This window comes from Phycodurus eques, chromosome 1, assembly GCF_024500275.1.
Source record: "Phycodurus eques isolate BA_2022a chromosome 1, UOR_Pequ_1.1, whole genome shotgun sequence".
Classification (NCBI taxonomy): Eukaryota; Metazoa; Chordata; class Actinopteri; order Syngnathiformes; family Syngnathidae; genus Phycodurus; species Phycodurus eques.
The window spans coordinates 18,868,244-18,894,828 of NC_084525.1; the positions used below are offsets into that span (position 1 = coordinate 18,868,244).

Genomic DNA, 26,585 nt, shown 5'->3' on the forward strand with positions numbered 1-26,585 from the left:
ACCTTAGCGTGATGAAGGTCCACACCATACATTGAGAGCTTCTTGGCATTTTCTAGAAAACTCACTTCGGCCTCTGCTGGACTCATTCCCCTATGGTGCGATAATCACAAATGACACATCATTGAATCAAAAATCAAAATCAATCTTTATGCAGAACCCAAAGCATCACTTCCAACAGTTTTTAACCTCATTAAGACATTTTCACAATTACCATAATATGCTATCAATTGGTCAAAATCAATAATATTCCCTATAACAACTAACTCATGGAATCTTGCAGACCAAAATCCAGACTTTCCTATTCCGACAGGCAGTATAAAGTATCTAGGCATTAATATATCAGCAAAACATACAGAGTTAAATAATTTAAATCACGTACCTCTATTGGAAAAAAATGGTGATGATTTAAAACGTTGGAACAGCCTACTTATCTCACTTTTAGGGCGTATAGCTACAGTAAAAATGAAAACGTTACCACAAATTAACTATTCATTTTCAACCATCCCTTTCAAACTCACATTAAAATGGTTCCAAATGCTGGACTTCGCCATTTTAAAATTTTACTCGAAAAAATAACAAAAATATAATTACCCTAGCTACCCTTCAGAAAGGTAAAACAGAAGGGGGACTTGACGCACCCAATTTCAAATACTATTACTTAGCTAGCCAAATACAGTGCCTCATGAAATGGTTACATCCAAATGTTGAACAACAATCTTGGCTGGAAAAGGAACAGATAGACTGCAATAGCACCAAACCTCCCATTTATCAGCACAATTCTCCAATGCCACAAATGTTTTAAGAGTCCGATTATTGCATCCACTTTATCGGCTTGGTGGAAAAGTCTAAAAACCACGCAATCTCGGTCAGCACCATATCATTCCTGCCCAATCTTGCACAAGCCCGATTTTGCGATTAACAAAATATCCCTTTACTGCAGCACCTGGGAACAATGTGGAATTGACCGCCTACATCACCTATTCAAAAAAAATGTATTCATGTCACATGAAAGCTTATTCCAAGAATTGCATATTAGAGGTGGTAACTTCCTTCAATACGATAAAGTAAGAACAACAATCCTAAAAAGATTCTCAACACACGTGGATCCTTTAGAACTACCCTTTTTTGTTCAGAAAATAGTAGAACTACTCCCACAAAACAAAAAAACTCCTTTCAAAAGTACACAATTAATCTCAAGTACTAATTCAATACACTTACCAATAGCAAAATGGGAAAAATACCTCTCAGTGTCTACTGACATTGATTACTGGGCACACATCTGTAGAAATACATTCTCAATAACAAAAAAAAAAAAAAGTAATTTATAGCTAATCCAGTTGAAAGTACTCCATAGATCACACATTATGCAATATAAGTATGCATAAGTATGCCCGTACCCCTCCCTTTGGGACTGGTCAGGGTGCTTCGGTTGGGCTCGGGACGTCCCTGGGTCCTGGGGGGGGTCGGTGGGGTCCCCCTGGTTGGGTTCCCCCTCTGGATGGGCTTGCTGGCTTGCCCCCCCCCCCCCCCCCCCCCCCCCTTGTGGGTGGAGGGGGCCAGGCCCACCCTTCTTCAATGTGCCAGCTGAGCAACTCGGTACACCAGCTGACTAACATGCATGTGATATGGTGTTCATTCACTAATAAATTCCATAGACACGCTATAGGCTTTAATTACTTGTGCTGGGACCACTAATAACAACAGAGGTTATACTTAAATATCAACTCACAGGTTCTTACAGGTGTTTAGACACTAAAAAAAGAATCCCACCGCACCACTCGTCAGTAGCACTGCCTTGGCCATTTCCCACATCCTCTCCTGTCCTGCCCTTTTCTGTCCTCTCTCATCTTGTTCTCTTGGTTAGTTATTGCATGTCCTCACCAGGTGCCCCCTCCCCTATCCACAAATAAGAACGCGATTTGACTGTTGTAACGTTACTTGTGCTCAAATATCTAGACTGTCTAACAATTGTTCTGTTGTGGTTCGCACCCCTATTCCCCTTGTCCACTCTGTCCCTCTCTCTGTCTGGCTGCATTTTCAATAAACATCAGAATAATAAAAACATTTAAAAAAATAAGCAGAGGGAGTATTTCAAACTCCCCTGTTGCGCAGCAAAACTGTTCCAGCACAAAAGGCCGACAGACCCACCATTCTGCAAGCCTGCAAGCCCATGCAGCTCAATAGGACAGTTTAAAAAAAAAAAAAAGACTCTTCCATACCCTACAAAGTATCACTGGCAATTAGGTAAATTTGTGTGCCGACCTATAGTTACGATGCAGCTCCATCACCCTTTCTTCCAGCTCCCGTGTCTGGTTAGGTGCAAAGCGAAAGTCAGCGACATAGTCCGGCCCATGTTCCTCAGGCTCATAGTCACCCAGTTCAGCTTGAACAGTGTAGGAGCCCAGGAGGGCGTGCGTAACAAAAGAACAGGGCAGACGGCCAGACAGGATGTCATCCCTCAACTGCAGGCACAGGTAATACCTGAAGAGTAAAACATACGAACACCTGTTAGGTTTAGTCTTTTTTTTTAATTCTAGCGTGACGTCACAAATAAAACTGGTGCTACACATCATCCTTTACTGTCATTGTAGCAAATCTCAGGAGACTTTAGACTGAAGCTAAAAGGATTAACCTTTTTTTGCTAATTTAATAAATTGATATTTGTGGGATGTGTGATGCAACCACAAGTAATGCCAATGAGGAAAGTGTGATAAAAACTTCCAGTGTGTGATAAAAACTTTTTTTTAGGGTCACAAAGGGCAAAGGTGTGCTGGTCTGCCAGCTTTCCATGAGCCCACTATCGCAATAGCGGCCAATGACACAGATGTTTGTTCGGGATGCTTTTCTTTTTCTTTTTTTTTTTTTTTTTTTTTAAATCAGAGCTTCACCAGCTGAATCTCAGCATAATGTGGCCTTTAGAGTGTCCACTGTATGTCATGATCAAGTACAACCCCAATTCCAATGAAGTTGGGACGTTGTGTTAAACATAAATAAAAACAGAATACAATGATTTGCAAATCTCATGATCAACCGATATTTAATTGAATACACTACAAAAACAAGATATTTAATGTTCAAATTGATAAACTTTATTGTTTTTAGCAAATAATCATTAACTTTGAATTTTATGGCGCTAACACATTCCAAAAAAGCTGGGAAAGGGTCATGTTTACCACTCTGTTACATCACCTTTTCTTTGAACAACATTCGATGAACGTTTGGGAACTGATGACACTAATTGTTGAAGCTTTTGTAGGTGGAAAACAGTCCGGGGTCTCCGTTGTCGTATTTTACGCTTCATAATGCGCCACACATTTTCAACGGGAGACAGGTCCGGACTGCAGGCAGGCCAGTCGAGTACCCGCACTCTTTTACTACGAAGCCACGCTGTTGTAACACGTGCAGAAGGTGGTTTGGCATTGTCTTGCTGAAATAAGCAGGGGCGTCCATGAAAAAGACGTTGCTTGGATGGATTTCTCCAAAACCTGTATGTACCGTTCAGCATTAATGGTGCCTTCACAGATGTGTAAGTTACCCATGCCATTGGCAATAACACAGCCTCATACCATCACAGATGCTGGCTTTTGAACTTTGCGTCCATAACAGTCCAGATGGTTCTCTTCCTCTTTGGTCCGGAGGACACGACGTCCACAATTTCTAAAAACAATTTGAAATGTGGACTCGTCGGACCACAGAACACTTTTCCACTTTGCATCAGTCCATCTTAGATGAGCTCGGGCTCTGAGAAGCCGGTGGCGTTTCTGGGTGTTGTTGAGAAATGGCTTTTGCTTTGCATAGTAGAGTTTCAAGTTTCACTTACGGATGTAGCGCCGAACTGTATATACTCACATTGGTTTTCTGAAGTGTTCCTGAGCCCATGTAGTGATATCCTTTACACATTGATGTCAGTTTTTGATGCAGTCCCACCTGAGGGATCGAAGGTCACAGGCATTCAATGTTGGTTTTCGGCCTTTCCACTTACATGCAGTGATTTCTCCAGATTCTCTGAACCTTTTGATGATATTATGGACCGTAGATGATGAAATCCCCAAATTCTTTGCAATTGTACGTTGAGGAACATTGTCCTTAAACTGTTCAACTGTTTTCTAACGCACTTGTTCATAAAGAGGTGAACCTCGCCCCATCTTTGCTTGTGAATGACTGAGCAATTCAGGGAAACTCCTTTTGTACCCAATCATGGTACCCACCTGTTCCCAATTAGCCTGTTCACCTGTGGGATGTTCCAAACAGGTGTTTGATGAGCATTCCTCAACGCTCCATCCATCCATTTTAAACACCGCTTATCCTGGTTCGGGTCGCGGGACGCTGGAGCCTATCCCAGCTGACTGGGCGAAAGGCGGACTACACCCTGAACTGGTCGCCAATCAGTCGCGGGGAACATATAGACACGGACAAGCATTCGCACTCACATTCACACCGTCACTGAGTGGGAACTGAACCCACGCTGCCTTCTCAGTCTTTTTTTGCCACCTGTCCCAGCTTTTTTGGAACGTGTTGCAGCCATAAAATTGTAAGTTAATGATTATTTGCTAAAAACAATAAAGATTATCAGTTTGAACAATAAATATATTGTCTTTGTAGTGTATTCAATTAAATATGGGTTGAACATGATTTGCAAATCATTGTATTCTCTTTTTATTTATGTTTAACACGATGTCCCAACTTCATTGAAATTGGGGTTGTAAATTAAAACCAAATTGTTAGGCATGGACTATTGCAAACATTGGTGTTCGGCCCCATAGAAATTGCCTCAAAGACAATTACTGATTCCTTGTGCCGCAAACGAAAAAACACAAGTAACTGGTTTCAATAATATTAATTAGATCAGAATCAGAATCAGAATCAGAATCATCTTTATTTGCCAAGTATGTCCAAAACACACAAGGAATTTGTCTCCGGTAGTTGGAGCCGCTCTAGTACAACAAACAGTCAATTTACAGAACACTTTGGGGACATAAAGACATTGACAAAAAACAATTGTGCAAAAAGATGCAGAGTCCTCTAGCACTTAGAGCAGTTCGAACGACTAATATTGCAATAGTCCGGTGCAATGACTGAGACTTCAAGGAGTGTATGCGGTTTAAAGTGACGAGTAGTGCGATCATCTGGGACAGTATACCGGAACACTTTTATAGGACTTACAGCTAGTGGTTGATTTGTCTGTGAAGTTTTTAATAAAATGTCTGTCCAAAAACAATTTCACAGTAATTCATACTGATTGTCTTGGTGACAAGAAAGCTTTCAGCTCAGGGGGAAAAAAATCCTAACCAACCTTTGCTTTGGGTTTGAAACAACTCCAGTGAGATTTCCTGTGTGTTCAAATAACCAACGTGCTCTCTGGGTCACTTGGAAAAACGATCTTTTATAAACACAGTCGTTAATTCAAGCAGCATGGTGTTAGAGCATTTCAGAAATGTCTCACTTATTCCCTTTTTGAATAACCAGTCATTTAAGCAGTTTATCATTTATTATGACTAATCATTCGGATGCTCCTCATTTCAGTCTTGTTCTGTGTTTTGATTCAATACTGAAAACAAAAACACAAACAAATAAATAAATAAATACATTTCAACACTGACTGTTTTCTGCTCCATCAATCCAATGGAGAATTTGGAGTCTTGTGGTTTTATGCCAAAAAGTTGCTCTTACTTGGGCCTACATGATTGGTGGCCACAAACAAGCTGATCTGATCTTTACCCTTCACGCCTCTGGATCACACACACTCATGAGATGTTTTTGGATTGATGCACAACTCTACATATGGATTGCATATTAGATTTATGGTATGCACTTGATTGAACATGCACACACAAACACACAGATGAGGTTAGAGCCTGCATAAATTCCAAACCTGAATTGCTCCTGCTGCAGGTACTGTATTTACATTTAATTATTACTGAATAAACTACAGAGAAAGTAGATTCACTTTATTATAGGGCCAGCGGACAACTCTCAATTCCATGCATCCCTCCATGTTCTTTATCTCTTATCCAATTCAGGGTCATGGGTGAGCTTGAGCCATGTACATGGAATCATCCAATGTGACTGGGCAAAAGGAAAACTACACCCTGGACTGGTCGCTAGTCACTTGCAGGGTACATATAGAAACAAAACACCTTCAACTTAAAAGGTTATATATATTCAAAGTTAGTCATAACGTTACAAGAATAACGTTTAGTTTTTTTGCTACATCACAGAGGATTGCCTAACTCAAGTAATTTACAATCAAGTAATCAAAAGAAGTGTTCTTAACAACCCTGCCAAATTGGAATTATTAAAAAGACCTTGTAAAATGAGCCTTTAGAATCGTAAAAAAAATAAATAAATCAAGCCTTAGTTCCTAAGTGCTGTGGGCGTGTCCGCCGAATGTGCTGAAATCACGCCGCGCTCAACTGTCAACTGTAATCTAATACCACTACAATAGACCATATGTTTCATTCCCTCATCGTAGTACTACATATATGCAAATTGATGGATAACTAGCTTTTAAATCAGAAGTCAGGGATAACAGTTTGTTCAACTTTTGTTCAAAGTTATTGAAAAAAGGGGTTTGGTAACAACAACAAAATCTTATCTCTCAACATTATTTTGTATTACATATGATGATTTGGAATTGCTGATCGAACTTTTCCACGTTGAAAAACACACTGGCCGCCAGTGGTTGAATTTCTGTCTGGATGGTCACCGGCCACTCCTGGCCATCACGTAGCTCCACCCCTGCAGAGTGGACATATACAGTTGATACAAAAGCTCACGGACGTGTGGGGTGGATCAGACCTATTTCATGCATGTGAACATCGGGCATCGAACCCTATGAATAATTGTAGAAACCAGTTCATTGAACGCATAATCATTATTATCACCCCATTTTGATTTCTTAAATCACCCCACTGGCCAGCACACAGGTATGCTAAAAAACCCAGCATAGACCACCATAGGTGAAAACAAGCAAAAACCAGCATATGCTGTTTTTGTTGTGTTTTACTTTAGTACTTTATTTAACAAGGCAGATAAAATATATCAAACAAACCTAATAGCATAACACAAATAACATCATTAAATAACAATTACAAAATTGTAATGGTTTTACATGGCACAGGGGAGCATTGAGAGGTTGCGAACCTCTGACTGAGAGTTCAATTTTTGGTTTATGTTCATCATCTTTTGCGTGATGTAACATGGGCACTTCCCCACTCGAGCATCCACCGGTGCCTTGTCCAGGATTTTCTTCTCAAGCCACTCTTTGTAGGAAGCTGAAAAAGACAAATACACAATGAGTGCAAGGCTTTCAACAAAAAAAACAAAAAAAAAATATTTTCAACACTGTTTTCTGCTCCTCTGTCTGCCATTGCTCTTCTCGCATCAGTTTTGCTGAACAATTGTGACTGTTTTGCCTTTTGATAACAGGTCGCATGAGCATGACCTCATCGTCCATAGTGCATTTGCATCGGATACTTATCTGATTTATTTATTTATTTATTAATAAAGAAGCCTGGGTCAGATTTTAAAACATTTGAAATTGTACTGGAGGGTCCGTCAGGAAGTCGAATCTCAGATTCAGGAGGAGCAGTGTGGTTTTCATCCTTGCCGTGGAAAAGTGGACCAGCTCTACACCCTCGGTAGGGTTGTCGAGGGTCAGAATCAGAATCATCTTTATTTGCCAAGTATGTCCAAAAAACACAAGGAATTTGTCTCTGGTAGTTGGAGCCGCTCTAGTACGACAACAGACAGTCAATTGACAGAGAACACTTTTGAGACATAAAGACATTGACAAAAAAAAAAAAACAGTCACTGAGCAGTAAAGGGTTGCTAGTTATCTGATAATGCTGGTACATTTATTTATTTATTTTTGACAATTGTGCAAAAAGATACAGAGTCCTTTAGCACCTAGAGCAGTTCGAATGACTAATATTGCAGCAGTCCGGTGCAATGACCATTGTGGAAAGGGCGCCGAGACTTCAAGGAGTGTATGCGGTTTAAAGTGACGAGTGCGATAATCTGGGACAATGTTGGCTGTGCAAATGTTGCAGATACTCCTCAATCAGTGTGAAAATGGAGCAGATACTACTCTGGCATGAGTGGCCAGTATTGGTCAACAACAGATATGCAAATAGTGCAGCGTGGCGAGACAACTACAGTGAGTGCACGAGTAACATATAATTGGCCCCACAGAAATGTGACAACGAACTCAAGTAAAAAAATTGCCAGCATGTTGTAATGGAATTGTAAGTTAGGTGTTTAAGAAGTTGATCGCAAGAGGGAAGAAGCTGTTGGAATGTCTGCTAGTTCTAGTTTGCATTGACCGGTAGCGCCTACCTGAGGGAAGGAGCTGAAAGAGCTGGTGACCGGGATGTGGAGGGTCAGAGAGGATTTTGCACGCTCTTGTCTTAGTTCTGGCAGCGGACAAGTCCTCAAGGGTGTGTAGGGGGGTACCGACAATCCTTTCAGCAGTTTTGATTTTCCGTTGCAGTCGGAGTTTGTCCTTTTTTGTAGCAGCACCAAACCAGACTGTGATGGAAGAACACAGGACTGATTCGATGACCGCTGTGTAGAACTGCCTCAGCAGCTCCGGTGGCACGCCGTGCTTTCTCAGAAGCCGCAAGAAGTACATCCTCTGCTGGGCCTTTTTGAGGACGGAGTTGATGTTGGTCGCCCACTTCAGGTCCTGAGAGACTGTAATTCCCAGGAACTTGAAGGTCTTGACGGTTGACACAAGGCAGCTGGACAATGTGAGGGGCAGCTGTGGCGAAGGATGCCTCCTGAAGTCCACGATCATCTCTACAGTCTTGAGCGTGTTCAGCCCCAGGTTGTGTCGGCCGCACCACAGCTCCAGCCGTTCCGCTTCCTGTCGATATGCAGACTCGTCACCGTCCTTGATGAGGCAGATGACAGTGGTGTCATCTGCAAACTTCAGGAGTTTGACAGTCGGGTGCGCTGAGGTGCAGTCGTTCATGTAGAGAGAGAAGAGCAGCGGAGAGAGGACACAACCTTGGGGCGCCCCAGTGCTGATGCTACGTGTGGATGAGGTGGCCTCCCCCAGCCTGACCTGCTGTGTCCTGCCCGTCAGAAATCTGTAAATCCACTGGCAGATGGCAGGTGAGACGCTGAGCTGGAGAAGCTTGGATGAAAGGAGTTCAGGGATGATGGTGTTGAACGCTGAGCTGAAGTCCACGAACAGGATCCTCGCGTAGGTCCCTGCACTGTTGAGGTGTTCTAGGATGAAGTGCAGTCCCATGTTGACTGCATCATCCGCAGACCTGTTCGCTTGGTAGGCAAACTGCAAGGGGTCCAGCAGGGGACCTGTCACACTCTTGAGGTGGTCCAGCACGAGACGTTCAAAGGACTTTATGACGACAGATGTCAAGGCGACAGGCCTGTAGTCATTTAGACCCGAGATTGCAGGTTTCTTGGGGACTGGAATGATGGTGGAGCGTTTGAAACAGGATGGTACTTCGCACAGTTCCCGAGATCTATTGAAGATCTGTGTGAAGACTGGAGCGAGCTAGTTCGCACAGACTTTGAGGCAGGATGGGGAAACATGGTCTGGGCCTGCCGCTTTGTTAATCTTTTATTGTTTGAAGATGCGTCTCACATCCTGTTCATGGATGGTTAACTCACAAGTCAGAGGTGTGATTGTGGTCGGGGGTGCGGCCGGGTGGGTGTAGGGTGCATGGGAGTTCGCCCAACCAGTCTACATGTGTTTTGTGGACTTGGAGAAGGCGTTCGACCATGTCCCTCAGGGAATCCTGTGGGAGGTGCTTCGGGAGTATGGGGTACCGAACCTCCTGTTTGAAGATGGCGGCGCCCTGCTATGGGCTGTTTAGTCCCTGTACGACAAGTGTCAGTGTTTGGTCCGCTAACCCTAACCGGTGAATTAAGATATAATGCATGAATGTTAGGGTTGAACTCCAGAGGGTTGAACTCCACCAAGGCTGCCCTTTGTCACCGATTCTGTTCATAAACTTTATGGACAGAAGTTGTAGGCCCAGCCGAGACGTAGAGGGGGTCCGGTTTGATGGCCTCAGTATTGCATCTCCAGGTCAGGGATGAGAGAGTTGAGGAGTTCAAGTATCTCATCAGAAGCTACGGAAGGCACTGAGGTGAATTTTATTTTAATTTTTTAAATATACTGAGAAAAAAACAGACATGACCCCAAAAACGGTATCTTGGGGGGGGGGGGGGAATGATAAATCGAACAGCTAAAGACAACACACAAACCTTGTCAGACGTTTGGTACTTGTTAAGGATGTCTTCTGCTGCCTCGGCTTGAGCGCCTCTGGGCATGGGATCATCTGAGACACACAGGGTGTTAATACATATCTGCACATTCACAAACACGTAATGTACTTTCCGGACCACTCCACAATATAAGTCATCCATCCATCCATCTTCTTTACGGCTTATCCTCACTAGGGTCGCGGGCTGCTGGAGCCTATCCCAGCTATCTTCGGGTGGGAGGCGGGGTACACCTCGAACCGGTCGCCAGCCAATCGCAGGGCACATAGAAACAAACAACCATTCGCACTCACATTCACACCAAGGGCAATTTAGAGTCTTCAATCAACCTCCCACGCATGTTTTTGGGATGTGGGAGGAAACCGGAGTACCCGGAGAAAGCCCACACATGCACGGGGAGAACATGCAAACTCCACAAAGGTGAGGCCAGGATTTGAACCCCGGTCCTCAGAACTGTAAGGCAGATGTGCTAACCAGTCGACAATTTTATACCAGACAAAAAATACATAATGAAAAGGGAAAAAAAAAAAAAAAATCACACCTGACTATAAGTCGCAAGGACCAGTTAAAAAGTGTGATTTATAGTCTGGAAAATAGTGTTTACATAGTATCGTACTGTATTTTTCAGAATATAAATTGCATTAGTCAAAAAAAGAGTCACGAAGCAGAAAGAAAAGAAAACATGACATGCAGCCAAAAAAAAAAAAAAAACCTGGATAATAAATTACCCTAAAGCTTGCTCGTTCGCGCTAGCAGCTAACGATAGCTGAGCTATCTTATTTGATAAGAAGGCCATGCAAGTTTTAAGTTTAAGACATTAGCTGCCCATATTAACAGCACGGAGGAAACATGCTAGCAGACTAACCCCAGTAGACTGTAGTATTCTTTTGTATGACAAAAAAATGACAATTTTAGGTTTAACGTTAGCTTATCACAATAGTGAGTGAGTTCAGTTAACCTAATTAACTTTTTTTTTCTAGATGAAAAAACGGCCGTGTATTTCAATAAAATGGCTTACCCTTAGAATCCTCCTTGAAAAGTGGCGCTTTGGCGCACAGCTGGCAGCTTTGGACCGGAAACAAATTCGAATTCTCCTTCTTGAGTCTGATTGCCGGTTGGCAAACTAGCGTCAGACGCATTACCGCCACCTACCGGACTGGAGTGTGGATCGGTCGAAAGGTATTATTTACAGGCGCTAAAGCAAAAGATTCATCGGTTGGACTAAAAAATACGTTTTAAAAGTGATTGCAAGTTGTGTGGATAATGACAATTTATTTTAAGTTTAAAGGAAAATATCTGTATCATGTACTCGCAGTTTTTGTTTACAGACTTTTGGTTTCGCTGTTTGTTTTTATACACAGATATCTGTTGTCATTCGAGAGCAATTTGGTGCGACGTGCAGAGTGACCGCCATCTTGATGAGGTAGTCCCGCGACGTTCCCACTCCTCCACTCCATTCCTTTCTATTGAGACTTCACTTTGAAAAAAAGTGTGTGCTTATGCCCAAACCTTTAAAATACAAGTCACGAAACAGAATAAAACAAGAAAAGGATAGACTACAGTGTGTGTACAGGGCACAGTGAAAGTGAATTTTAGGTGTGGTGGGGGAACCCTTCAAGAGTCTTATGTATGGCGGCCAAGGATTTCGTGCTACGCCCCTTCCCTGGAGAGCACTCGTAGGTCGACCTGTGAGATGTGCTTTTATGGTAGGGATTGCCCCATCAAAATCTCAAACCATTAAGATGACCCAATTGGTTGACCATAATGGTAATGCGGACCCATTCAGTAACATGGGAACAACTGTGCTGCTAAATCGACTTTCCCAGCAACCCATACTGTTCCACGATACATCCCACCAGCATCCCGTACTCGTCCACCAACATATCGTGCTGGTCCACCAGCAGGAGATGTTGATCCACCAAGATTCCATGCCTGTCCACGAACATCCCATGCTGGTCTACTAACATCCTATGCTGGTCCACTAACTTGACCGGCATTTTCATGCTGGTTCACCAGTAACACCAACATCTGACCAGCACAAACCAGCATGCGCCAGTTTACGTCAGAAAAAAAGCCTTGCTGGTTGATGCTGGATTTGTTTTTTTGCAGAGGTGGGGGGAGGGGGGGGGCTATTATTGATGACTTATTGTCAATGTTTGTACTAAGCAGCCAGGGCAGAGATGTGCATGCACTGCTCTCCAAGTTCCATTTCCCATATGCTTATCATCACAGACACAATAAAACCAAGAGCAAGAAAAACGTGTGAAGTTGATTGAGATGGTCACTGAGCTCAAGTCCTGTGAGATATGTAGAGGTCTCATGACAGTGGTTCAACCTATTCTGTGACATATTTTTCCAGGAAATCTTGGTCCGATTTAAAGTCGTATGACTTCACAGGCATTTGACTTTCAAGTTTTCACTGTAGATGACAACATTGTATTGTTTCAAAATTTAATTGTACTATAGTACAATATATTGACCGTGTTTCATTCAAAAATTGTTTAATTACTTCAGCACATATTTCGAGTTGCACATGATTAATTAAGCATGTAAGGTCAGTTTTGAACACCAAATATGCTTAACTGTGCAATTAGAAAGTGTTACAGAGAATGTGAAATTTAGCCACACATGTTGCTGTACATCAAATCAGCAATGTAAATATTTCTGCAAGTTGTGTGATCCAAAATATTGTAAATTATCTCTGCAGAATTGGATTGAAACAAGTAACACCTCTCTGAAACCAATTCAAATCCTAAAACCTCTGCTTTGCAGAACCCAAAAATCATGCGCTGGTCAACGTGAAACACCAACAGAGGAAATGTCTCAATCAAGCTTTGGCTCGATCATTCATTTGACTGTCCTCATCTGAAGAGAATTGGATTCAAGATCAACTATGATCATTGGAACTGAAGATTAGGTTTTGTCCATGTTTTGAATTTATGCTAATATTTTTCAGTAGATGTGGTTCCACAATGTGAGATGATCATCCTTTCCATGTGCTGTACAGTCTTAAACTGTCTTGTGCAACTGTCCTACTCAACTATTATTAATGGACTTAGCCATAAAAGACCTGCTGTAGAATTCAGACCCACCTGGTGATGTCCTCAATGAGTACTGATGGATCTGGAGGGTAGAATTTAACAGAGAATCCCAAAATCCAGGAGCCAACTGTGAACAGATTAGCACCGAATCATTTTTTCAATTTTTTAAATGCAGCAGAGACAATTTCCAAAAAGCACTGCATTTACAGTATAAACATCCCCATGATACATAAATGCCCATCCCTAATATAAACTGAACAGAACTTTAACACTTGTTGAGAAATCAGCATTGCATGCTTAGCCCTCTGTTCACCTCCACTTAAGTGAATTGACCCTGTCACCCCTCATCTTCCTATCAGTCCTTTGTTTTCTTTGCCAGTAAGTCTGTGTTGTTTGATAATTAAGTATAAGTCAGATATTACACACACGGACACACGTGCACACACACACACACACACACACGCACATGCACACACACACACACACACACACACGCACACATAATGTGTACATGTAGTCTCTGTCTTGTGCACTTACCCCGAATTTGCTTTTTAATCTCCTTGGACGGATCCATCCAATGCTAATAAAAATGGAAAAAAAGAGACAATGCCTTTTTGAGAGATTTGACCTCAGCATAATCCTTCACAGCCTTATTTTTAAGAGCTTTATTAAGTGCTGCTCCTTGCTGACTGCCTATACCTTCCCCAGTTGAAGTGCAAAATATGGTCTCAATAATTAACAGGAAGCATCAATATTGGGGCTATGAAGGCTAGTTGAATGCAGCTTGTTCTGTTTAATGTCACCGTCAGCTTTTATTGGTCTCTGTAGAGTCCGAGCATGTTATTTCAAAGAGGCTGTATTGTTAAGTCTGAAGTCTACATAATTTACTTTAGGTTGTTAATCACTTTAAATTGTGTTAAAGAAAAAACAACTTGATTGAAAATTTTAATGGACAGCACGAACCTGACTATTGATCTTGTTCTAATCGAGATCGGATTTGGATCAGGGTCTTTACATGAACTCTATCTCTATTTTATAGACTATGCCATGCATAATCAATCATGTTAACATCTTAGTACACATACCAATGTTTGCTGTCACAAAAATATATTGCAATCTCAAGCACTGCCTCATTACAGTAGATTTAGTTCAAATTTCAGGTTCTCTGTGGTCTTGCGTGGGTTTTCTCCGGGTAGTCCAGCTTCCTCCCACATTCCAAAAATATGCATGTTAGGTTAATTTGAGATCATAAGTATGAATGTGAGTGACACATAAGATTGGTTGTTTGTCTATACAGTATGTGCCCTGCGATTGACTGGTGACCAGTCAAGGGTATACCTTGCGTCTCGCTCAAAATCAGCTCGGATAGGCTCCAGGTTAACTGCAACCCAAATGAGGACAAACGTGACAGGAAATGGGCCGGCTGGCTGGCTGGCTGGCTGGATGGATGGATGGACGGATGGATGGATGGGTTTGGAAAGCCCTGGTTTAGGGTGAGGGCATGTGTTTCACAGCATTGACAGATTAACAACAAACAAATAAATTGTTTTTTGTTTATTTAGTTAACGACTCCAGAACAACATAATTTACAACAACAACAAATCATTTATAAGCTCACACAAATTGTAGTATTGCATAGTCCTAAAATTCATATACTGAATTTTCTACCCTCTGTTCAGGGTTGTGGGTGAGCTGCAGCCTATCCCAGCTGACTTTGGGCGAGAGGTGGGGCACACCCAGACTGTTGGTTATTTAATTGCAAGGCACATAGTGAGAAAGACAACCGTTAACATTTACTTTCACACTTTTGGATAATTTAAAGTCTTCAATTAACCTAAATTGGATGTTTTTGGAATGTGGGAGGAAGCCAGAGCAAACAGAGTCAAGATTCAAATGGAGAACCTATTGATCGTGAGGGAAATGCGCTAGGCAAGTCTTTCCAAATCTTTCCAAAATTGTGCATGAATGTGATGGCGAGACCTTGGCGTTGTCGGGGTCGTGGAACGTCAAGCCAAAGTAGTCCCTCTCCAGTAGGTTCAGATGGCCACACACCATGTCCAGCAGTGTTTGGCCTTTGGCAAATTTCTATCAAACACACACACACATAGCTATAAATAACTGTACAATAACACACAGTGAGTGGGTAGGTGATGCAATGCAGATGCAACTGGCTAAATATGATTATCTTATGGCAAAAAATAAACTAAAAAGGGAGTAAACAGTCTGTGAAATATCCACTAGGTAACAGTAACACCCATAAAAAATATAAGATGGTCCCCACTTTGTCGAATGGTTGTTTCTCAATACGTCAAATTTAAATATAAGATTGTCATTTACAGATTTTTAGTCATCGTTGACATCTCACAACACAAAGGAGTAAAAACCAATGCTTAAAACCATAAAAGTCCCAAGCAACGACAGCCCCCTGTTGAGTGGGAAGACTGACGCTGTATGGGTCCAAGCGAGGAAACACACATCAGTGGCGAAACAACAGGCCACACCTTTTATTACTGCATCCCTTGGGGGGTGAAAACAGGCGCGCTGTTGGGTGCACACACACACACACACACACACACACACACGCACGCACGCACGCACACACACAAATGCATCTCCTTGGGCAATCCAGCTCCTATGGTGACAAAGCAACCAAGCAGCTGTTACCATAGAAACAGAAGTACTTGGTCCCTTGTGCCCTCTCCCACTCCATCCTTCTCTCTTTGGTACGAAAAGACTAAAGCAGTGAATACAATGAAAAAGAAGCTGAAAATGTGTGTCTTATATTTTGAATCAAAGCAGCAGTGAAGTATGGGCTTCATTGCTCTTGGGCTTCCCCAGCAGTTTTAAAATGTCATTATTTTGAAGCGACAATTTGACAGCAGTAAATATGCAGTGCACGGTGACGACTGGTTAGCACGTCTGCCTCACAGTTCTGAGGACCCGGATTCAAACCCAGCCCTGCCTGTGTGGAGTTTGCATATTCTCACCGTGCCTGCGTGGGTTTTCTCCGGGTACTCCGGTTTCCTCCCACATCCCCAAAACACGCATGGTAGGTAAATTGAAGACTCTAAACTGCCCGTAGGTGTGAATGCGAGTGCAAATGGTTGTTTCTTTATATGTGCCCTGCGATTGGCTGGCAACCAGTTCTTGCCTGGAGTCAGCTGGGATATGCTCCAGTATGCCTGCGACCCTAGTGAGGATAAGCGGTACGGAAGATTAATGAATGAATAAATATGCCGCTCTAACCGAGGAGTCAGTATTACAGCACTATTAACTCGTGCTAAATGCAAAATTATTATTTAAAAAAAAAAACAGAACAGCAGTTCCAAAATATGTTCTCGCACCTACTACTGAAGTAAAAACTTGTATGGCTCAAGAAATACAGCTGCAGAGAACTGCAAAATATCCTATAGAAAAACCTCCTTTGGCCAGACATCTTTTACAGTTCGGGGAGCAAAGACATGGAATGAGCTGCCCACTCAACTAGAAACAATACAATCATGAACTTTTTAAATCTAAATTGATAAAATGGCTAACTAAGACTCAGGCACATAGAGGTACGGTGGGGGAATGGTGCATGTGTTTGTGTCCTTTTGTTTTTAAATACGTATACAATACCTGTATTTCTATTGTGACTATATTTCAATAATTTTTTAATGACTGTTCAAAAATATCTTCTAGGGAAAGGCATTGGAAATTTGCATTAGCTACAAATGTTGTGATGCTGTACATTAGAGATTTTTTTCCTCAATCGTCTGTGGTTGTATACCTATTTAAATGAACATGAAATGAAAAAAAGCTAAATTATCCAGTATTAAATTAAAGGGAAAAAAAATAATCAAGAAACATTTTTGGATCACTTAACAGCGACAACATGTGCTTAACGCATAAGGTGTGTCCTGGCTGATCCACCAGTATTACAGACCACTAAACTAAGAGGATACCGGGTCGCCATGGCAACAGCAGTAAATCAGCAGTGTCCCATCAACGTGGCTTTGATGCCTTTTTTTAACAAAAAATAATAAACTACTCTAAAATGTTACTTGTAACAATCTGACCCTTAATGGTACATGTGTTCAGAGAGCAAAAGTTAATCCTTTTTTTGTTAAATGAAATGAGTGTGGAGACTGAAAACGCATGTGAATAAAGTGGCTTATTTTTTCCACCTTCTTTCTAATTTGTTTGAAATAAATAGAATAGAAATACATTTTTAAACTGATCTGAAGAAACCAATTTTGCATTGTTTTTGGTTGTTTCTATGGTAATACATGTTTCAGGCTCAAAACCCACCGGACATAGAAGGGACATCTAAAACAGCATCATGAAACATTAACACTGAAATGTGGTTAACCAGTCGAGGTGAAGAAACGATCATTTAGCATTTCATGAGCTGAACAGAAAAGTTCAACCAAAGTTCTCCTCATTCAAACACAGGTACAATAATTGGCTCAAAACGATAAGATTTTAAAAAAAAAACATTGTGAAATCTATGACTAATTTGAAAACAACAACAAAAAATAGTTCCTGTGGAAGCTTGAACCCAGTACAAAGGTAATGGAATCCCTGCTTTGACTGTGTGGCTCGATCAATATCCTATTTACCAAGCAAACCTCAATGGTAGGCTAAGACTTCTCTTCTGTGTTTTTAGCTTCAAAGCTGCTTGCTCAGTGCACTTTATGACTGGAATTACAGTTGGGACTTTACAGCATTCATCATTGTGTCTGAACAGTGACTCACTTCTACTACTATACTGTATGTCTCTGCACCTCCTCCCCCTGCCTATCTTTATTGTTTCCTCCCCCTTTCTCGCCCTCACATTCTATTTTCTCTCCGGTCAAACGTCATCAACATGCTCATCTGTCAAATGCCCTCTATGGATTTCTTGTCAAAGTGCAAATACCTCTTATGTCGTGGGCCAGGTGCCATGAAGGAATGGATGTGCGCGCATGTGAGCAGGCAGCAAGTGATGGATGGGGTGAAATTATAAAATTACCTAAAACAATGCATAATACATATACGGATGTTATTTTTTAGAAGTACAGTACAAGAATTACTCATTACTACTAATTCATCTAGGTTGTAATTGTGTGTGTAATGTGCTTTGTACTGTATGTACTGGTATGTATGCATGTATGTATGGATGGATGTATTCATGCATACATGTATGTATGTATTTATGTACTGAAAATACAGTATACTGTATAGAGTGTGTCAACTTTCTTTTGTATAGTTTCTCCAATTTAATGTTTAAGATCATCAAACAAATGTAAACATGAGACAAAGATAACCCAAGTAAACATAAAATGCAGTTTTTAAATGGTGCTTTTATTTATTGGGGGTTGGGGATTATTCAAAGCTACCGGGCCTTAATTAAGTAATTGTCCCCCTTGTCATGAAATCATGAATTGTGGCTATTAAATTTTTTTGGAAAGCTCAGTTAAATTTTCTGACCACACCCAATCTTGATTACCTTGTCCAGACCTGTTCAATCAAGAAATCACTTGAATAGAACCTGTCTGACAAAATGAAATTGACCAAAACATCTCAAAAAGCTGCAACAAAATGCCACGATCTAAAGAAATTCAAGAACAGAGATGGTTACAAACCCAGTTCTAAAGCTTTAGGACTCCTATGGGGAGAATTACGTCTCAAAATTATTTGCGCATATTTTTCAAATCCACAAATATATCCGCCATTCACACGTGTTTTTCAAATCCACAAATATATCCGTGATTGACACGTGTTTTTTTTTTTTTAATGTTGTGTGTGTATTTATCATTACTTATCATTTATAAATAGTCAATTTTGCTTGTGAATTGTTGGAGGTGCATTTGTGGATATGCTGGAACGCGCATTTATTTTTGAGACAAATGTAACGCAGTTTCAAGTTGAAAAAAAAAACACGTGTGGGAAGATCCTCCTTCCATCCGCTAGGCTGATCCTTTGAGAGCATAGACTATATATATATATATATATATATATATATATATATATCCATCCATCCATCCATTTTCTGAGCCGTTTCTCCTCACTAGGGTCGCGGGCGTGCTGGAGCCTATCCCAGCTATCATCGGGCAGGACGCGGGGTACACCCTGAACTGGTTGCCAGCCAATCGCGGGGCACATACAAACAAACAACCATTGACACTCACACCTACAGGCAATTTAGAGTTGTCAATTAATCTACCACGCATGTTTTTGGGATGTGGGAGGAAACCGGAGTGCCCGGAGAAAACCCACGCAGGCACAGGGAGAACACGCAAACTCCACACAGGCGGAGCCAGGGATTGAACCCCAGTCCTCAGAACTGTGAGGCAGATGCTCGAACCAGTCGGCTACTGGTTAGAGAGAGAGAGAGAGAGAGAGAGAGAGAGAAAGAGAGAGAGAGAGAGAGAGAGAGAGAGAGAGAGACAGAGAGAGAAAGAGACTATTTACTATTAACTATTTACTATTAACTATTTACAACACTATTGCAATGTCTCACTCCCATCATCCCATAGTGCATTGAAGCAGTATGTATGGGTCAACAAACAGTTGACTGTTAAACATTTCCAAAGAAAACAGAATTTTCTCTCAGTGTGATTAGTACATTTTCAGGCATATTGGTAGCCAGCCCAAGCTCTGACATGACTTGTATTTCCATTAGCTGCCTGCCATCACCACTGTGGGAACCACAAAGACGGCGTCATGAAAACCATAAAGCAAAGTACAAACAATTATCGGATTAGGATTACTATGCCAGACTTCTCTGCTTCAAAATGGAGCATCATTTAATATTGAGAAGGATGACTGATGTGATGTGAAGTGAACATGTTCCAATTAAACTCAGAAAAACGTAGGATGTTCTTTTGGCTCTTTATGCTCATCGAATTGGTCACCACTGGGGTCACCCGCAATAGTCTGGTCCATTTTATTAATGGTTCAGATGTCAACAAATGACAGGGTGAATAAGTGCAACTCCGAAAAGTTCCACTCTTACTTCGCTCCAACACGTAATTACAGTCTACCATGTGAATGGATCCTTGGCCACAGAATAGAACAGCGTACCTCAACGGCAGTCTCGTAGTCGGAGCCGTCAAGCAAACTGACTTTAACAGGGACGGTCTTGGGCCTCTTGTTGCTCTTCTGGGGCGATTTGGAAGACTTGCTCGGAGTCTTGTCCGAGCTTTCATCCGCATCACGGTGGTCCTCTGGAACCTGGACAGAGAAAGTCAGATTGTCTCTTTGTCCTACTATTCTTATTCAGATGTGTTTGCTGGTCACACTACATGATTAATTGTCCAATTGGTTGAAGCACTGGAGTACGATCTAAAGATGCTTCGTCGAGGTGGGCAGAATGATTGAGATGCCCGAGTAAAATGAGTTGCTGCGACTTCCCCAGTACACCCACCTGATTGGTTCCCCTGGAGTCACCCTCCATTTCCTCTGCCAAAGCCTTCTCTGTTGTCATAGAAACAGATTAAAGACCTGCAAGCACACATAAACACAGTCATTTCACATCAAGTCTTATCCTGCTTGCTCAAAAGAACAGTGCGGCTGGAATAATTATTGGCCCTAAATGTCAACTATGGCAAAAAAAAGTCCTGATTGTTTTAACAAAACTCGCTCATTCTGTTGCTATCCTCACATTAATTGAGTCATGGCATGCTCTATTAATCTCAGCTGCCATTCACATCCAGTAGGCTTTATATGCACAGAAAGGATGTTGAAACTGAGAAAGAGGAGTGCAGAGTGCAGGCTACAGTATCCTGTCTTCTCAAGCAGATAGCGTAAAATCTATCAGCAGGCCAGCCTCGCAGCAGACAACCCAGATAGAGGGAAGGACGTAGGAAGGGGCTGGTTATCTAAAGATGTGGAGGGAGGTTATGAAGAGAGCTGATAGAACACAAGTAAAAGGGGTTATGAAGAGAATGACAACAAGGTGGGTGATGGACATAAAAGCAATAATGCAATATACTGGTGACGGATGAGACTTTCATGTCATTTGAAGGTGAGCCCTCCACTCTGGTCAAACCCTATCTGTGCTCTTTCTCTAAAGAGCTGAAATTCACATTAGGCGTCATGGCAAAGAGAAACGAATTATCTGAGATAAAACCCCGAGTCAGTCAGTGGCTTTGCTCTAAAAAGAGAGCACAGGGTCAGAGTTTTAACATTTTCTTCATATGTCAGCTGAACTTGCCCAAGATAACACTGGAACTATTCTTTTGAACTGCGGTGTGTGAATTGGCACATAGTACAAATATTGCATGTCACTAAAAAGAAGCATTGAAATTCTCTGTAAATATATGTGCAACATTTCACACTCCGTTGAAAATTAAAGGGAATTATTAATTATTATTCGGTATTCCATTTTCCAAGTTGGCTGCTTTTTTTGTTTTTGTTTTTTGGAATGACCCCCCCCCCCCCCCCCCCCCTTGTAAGGGTCAGGAACACTACAATTGAAGACATCACTAAGAGGCAGTAGAATTGTATGGTTCAGCTCACTCTAATGGTGACCAATCAACAATGATATAGTTTGATTCACTTAGGCACGACTGTACCCCTTCGACATCACTTCTGGACTTACCTATGCAAGATAAATATAAAGACCAAAAAGACATGTTATCTTCTACAATTATTCTATTATTGATCTTTCTTCTTTTTATTCAATTTTGATTTCTTACAACGTGGAGCTCTGCTTTTCAAGAATCCTAAAGAGATTAAATCTTTGTGTACTACAGTTGTGCCATTCTTAGCACTCGTAGGATGTTAATTCGAAACCTTGTTGATATTCATATGTCAACAAACAAACAATTAAAGCACTGGATTCATTGCCTTGTTAGTTGCTTCTCTTCCTCAACTGTTTTCTCTGTTTTAGCTTTTGCATTGCAGTTAGTCACAAAGCTAACAGCTGAAACAAGTAATTTACCATTTCTGCAAGATCTTTCTTCAGTATTGCTGAGACACTGATGGTCGAACTCATGTTGATAAACGGGATGCTTTGCAGTCCATTCGCCTCAGTTAGGAAAGATACTGCTCAGAATCCCAAATCTGTTTATCTTAACACAATGCTTATTTGCCAGATATGTGAGTGGGGGGGTAAATGGGCGAGTTTTCCATGGCACTTTTCCACATCAACCACACTGAAAGTGCTTTCCACTTATGCCTCATTCACACACAGATTAATAAATATCTTTACGATTGTATTTTCTGTGGTTAAAATTGGAAGACAGTAAATGAGCTCTTGGACTGCATGGAAGACTTAACATCCCAACATGTCAGATGTTTAGTGGCAAAAATCTCCAGTACTGGTCCAAAGCCCAGATGAACAACAATTTTTACGCTAAGAGGGTGGTTCACTGTGATGACTCCCAATGGGAGAAGAAGAAGCTGTTTAGAAATTAAAAGAAAGAAATACTTGGATAGAGATTGGATAGAAGGTTCTGTCTTTTAGTTAAGCAACTGAAAAGGTAAACAGCGTAGCCTGAGTTGAAAAAAAAACAAAAAACAGCATCACAGTAAAAACTGAGCTATCAGTTGCTTCCCTGGCCTCAAGATCCAATTCATCAAACACTCAACGATAAATTCAGCAACTAATTGTTTTTTATGCTCCGCTGCATGCAGTTAATGCCATATCAGAAGCCTAACAAGAGAAAACCTAATTACTTTACCATGAAGTGAAGTTAATACCAAGGGAGGGGAACCTTTTTCCTAAATCCTCAGCAGTCTTATTCAGCCATCCATCCATTTTCGGTACCGCTTATCCTCACTAGGGTTGCGGGTCTGCTGGCGCCTATGTCAGCTGACTTCGGGCGGGAGGCGGGGTACACCCTGAACTGGTTGCCAGCCAATCGCAGGGCGCATATAGACAAACAACCATTCGCACTCACATTCAAATCTACGGGCAATTTAGAGTCTTCAATTAACCTACCATGCATGTTTTTGGGATGTGGGAGGATGTAGGCCTACCACGCAGGCACGGGGAGAACATGCAAACTCCACACAGGTGAGGCCGTATTTGAATCAGACCTGTGAGGCAGATGTGCTATTATATATGAAAAATATGATGCAACAATTGAAACAAATCTTTTGTTTTTTTGGAACTTTGTGGGTTTAATGTTTTTGAGTTTTCTATAACAGTTTATCTGCAGAATTATTTGTTGGTGGTGGGCTGGACCAAATGCTCTTACACTTGATAAAGTATATATACTTTACCATGCCCTATACAAACATAAGAATTGGATACCAGGGCTCCCTACTGAAGATGGATGTGAATATAGAGTACAGGTCCGTACCCTTTGTAGCCATAGTAGCGCCCAACATTGTGGAAATAATCACTACAAAATGCTGCAATGGCATCAAGGTTCATGTTCTGCTGTTAGTAGTTCAGCGAAAGATTTCCTGTTCGGTGTCACTTGGGATTTGGTCAGGCCTTCCAATAGACCCTGGGTTTGCTCTCAACCTCAGTGATATCTCCCCCAGGAATCATTACACTGAGCACCACGAGCTGGTGTGAGTCCAACTGCAAGACTCTGAAACCACACACACTAAAGTGGAAACATATGTCAAACTGGAATCCAACAAAAGGACGTAAAATGTGATCCCCTGAACAGTTTTCCTCGACCAAAGGCAGCACATATATGATAAATACCAAAGCTGATGGGGAGTCTATTAACCATGCTTGCGCTCATTATATTTTTTTAATAGCATCTCTCAATGAGTATATTTCAGATATCCCACTTTGTTTCAACGAGTTGGCAGGAAATATGTGTCCAACAGAAATGTCACAAAAAGATATCAGTGCAGAGGAGACACAACTTGAGAATGTCTCTCAATGCTTGTGTGCAAGTTGTGGTGCATTGTGCTATCAGCAACAAGTGTTTGGGTTTTTTTTCTTCCACAAGGGGACGCAAAAAAAAAAAAAAAAAAAAAAGAAAAAAGAAAAACTGTGAAGAAATCCCAATTTCAAGTGAGGCAGAACTCCTGATTTTGGAATGACTGAATAACTGAGGGAAACAATGGGTGATGTTCTTAAGACCTGTCACCAAACACTGTCCCTCCAAACCTGCCAGCGGAAACCTAAAAATAAGCCCGCCACTTTCTGCTTTCTGATTCTGCTGATTGTTCTATTTCACATCTCTCAGATCACAGCGCAGCCTCCTTCTAATCAAGTAAAGAGGTAGAACTGAGCTGATAGCTTTTGGCAGATCCTGTCAAAACTAAAAACAGCACCATCATCCGCTCAAGCAACCCCCACTATCGTATTTAAATGTGGCTTATGTTGTGCTGTCGTCTTTGTAACCAGACTGTCCATGTAAAAAAAAACAAAAAAAAAAAACAAGATTCTGCAGCTTCTCTCGCTCTGTTTTGTTATAAGAATCAAAGTTGTTGCAAAGCTATGCTGCAGTCAAAACAGTCTTTGTTTGAAACCAGGTATGTATATACAGAATGTACTGTACAATATAATAAGATGCCATAAAAGAACTGTATGAAGAAAAAAAACCTCGTTAAAATATTCAAAAGTGGTCCTGAAGGTTTATTTCTCTGGTTATAGTTTGCGGTGGTGTGGAACTGCACCACATCATACTGAGAATTGTTTCTATTATTTTACCTACCATAGACTAAAACCAGTAAAATGTTAAAGTTGATGTATTGAATCTCATTAGCAACTTTGATGAGATTCTCTTTATATTCATATTTTTACTATTTTGTTTTATCCTGGCCAGCTGAATGTAACTTTTGTTTACCATGCAATGCTACACTATAAACCCGGATAAGTAGCGTTTATTAACTCAGGTAACCTGCGAGGCATCGCACTGGGGACCATTCGGTACAGGACCACCACTACTGTACAATCACTTTGAAATATTTCCCTGTCAGGTGCAGTATGTGGTAAAAAAAGTAGTTCATAGAAATGTCTAAGAGTGTGCTCCGTCTCACAAAATTCAAAATCCGATCTCATTGATTGATGCCACTTTGTCAAAACTGGCTTAAACTAGATTTTTGGCAGATCTGTGTATGGGCGGGTGCGTGGCCTAATGTACAGTACCTGCATCGTTTAAACTCAAACACATAATTACAAAAAGTACAATTTAATCAAATGCATTTTTGGTAAATTAGTAATACAAAATCAGTTGGTTTGAGTAAAAACTGTTGATTGGACTTAAAACACAATTCCAATAATTCCACATGACAAAGTTCAGTTTAATCTCAATTAACAAGTAATGTCAACAAATTAGATACATTTAAATTATATATACTCGTCTGTTTGAGTTCAGTACAAATCTGGGTTTACAATGTATGCAAGATGGTGTACTGTTGGGCCTTGTTTGAATTTGACTTTGATCATTTGAATTTGTTGTGGGACTCAATTGGAAAAAAAAAAAAATATTAAAGGCTTATTTTGCATTGTAATAATCACATTTTAATCAATAATACAAATGCATGACAAAATAAACAATGTTTTTCAGTTATCATTTTGGTTGACAAACAAATACAGTATGATTTAATCACAAATGTTTATTTTCCATTAGGCTACATCAAATGAAATCATCCATCCATTTTCTGAGCCGCTTCTCCTCACTAGGGTCGCGGGCGTGCTGGAGCCTATCCCAGCTGTCATCGGGCAGGAGGCGGGATACACTCTGAACTGGTTGCCAGCCAATCGCAGGGCACATAGGAACAAACAACCATTCGCACTCTCAGTCATGCCTACGGGCAATTTAGAGTCTCCAATTAATGCATGTTTTTGGGATGTGGGAGGAAACCGGAGTGCCCGGAGAAAACCCACGCAGGCACGGGGAGAACATGCAAACTCCACACAGGCGGGGACGGGGATTGAACCCCGCACCTCAGAACTGTGAGGCTGACGCTCTAACCAGTCGTCAACCGTGCCGCCCAAATGAAATCAGATTAGTGCAATTTTTAAATGCGATCAAATGAATATGATTTCCAGCTTAATTTTGAGCTGACGATAACCAGGAGGCACTAACACAGGGGTGTCAAACTAAAATTCACGGTAGGCCAAAATTAAAAACTGGGACAACGTCCCGGGCTAAACTCAATATTTAATGAAAAATCACTGTGATGTGCATCTTTCCCTTCTCTGCAGAAATGTAGCGTTAAAGTTTATCATATGACAACAAACTTAAATTTTGCTTAAACACTGAATCTGGAATAAACAAATTTTAATATTATAAACACGAGAAATCAAATTTGCGATAAAATACATCAGTGGTATTTGTTTGTTGTTTTGTATTTAAATAGATAACATGAATTCGTCTGTCTCTCTATTTTCTATTTATCAAT

The 26,585-nt window shown here is 41.1% G+C and overlaps 1 protein-coding gene across 2 annotated transcripts in view; it reads right to left on the minus strand.

Annotated features, from left to right (window-relative positions):
- si:dkey-178k16.1 (protein 4.1) overlaps positions 1 to 26,585 on the minus strand; it is a 68,535-nt gene that overhangs the window by 21,227 nt on the left and 20,723 nt on the right. For both annotated transcript variants that reach the window (XM_061681687.1, XM_061681679.1), the window contains exons 2-8: positions 20,689 to 20,765; positions 20,346 to 20,495; positions 15,279 to 15,383; positions 13,836 to 13,878; positions 13,350 to 13,425; positions 2,263 to 2,481; positions 3 to 90 (exon numbers count right to left, since the gene is read on the minus strand). In XM_061681687.1, the coding sequence (XP_061537671.1) occupies positions 3 to 90; positions 2,263 to 2,481; positions 13,350 to 13,425; positions 13,836 to 13,878; positions 15,279 to 15,383; positions 20,346 to 20,495; positions 20,689 to 20,748 (741 nt within the window). In that variant the 5' untranslated portion in view covers positions 20,749 to 20,765. The remainder of the gene's footprint in view (positions 1 to 2; positions 91 to 2,262; positions 2,482 to 13,349; positions 13,426 to 13,835; positions 13,879 to 15,278; positions 15,384 to 20,345; positions 20,496 to 20,688; positions 20,766 to 26,585) is intronic.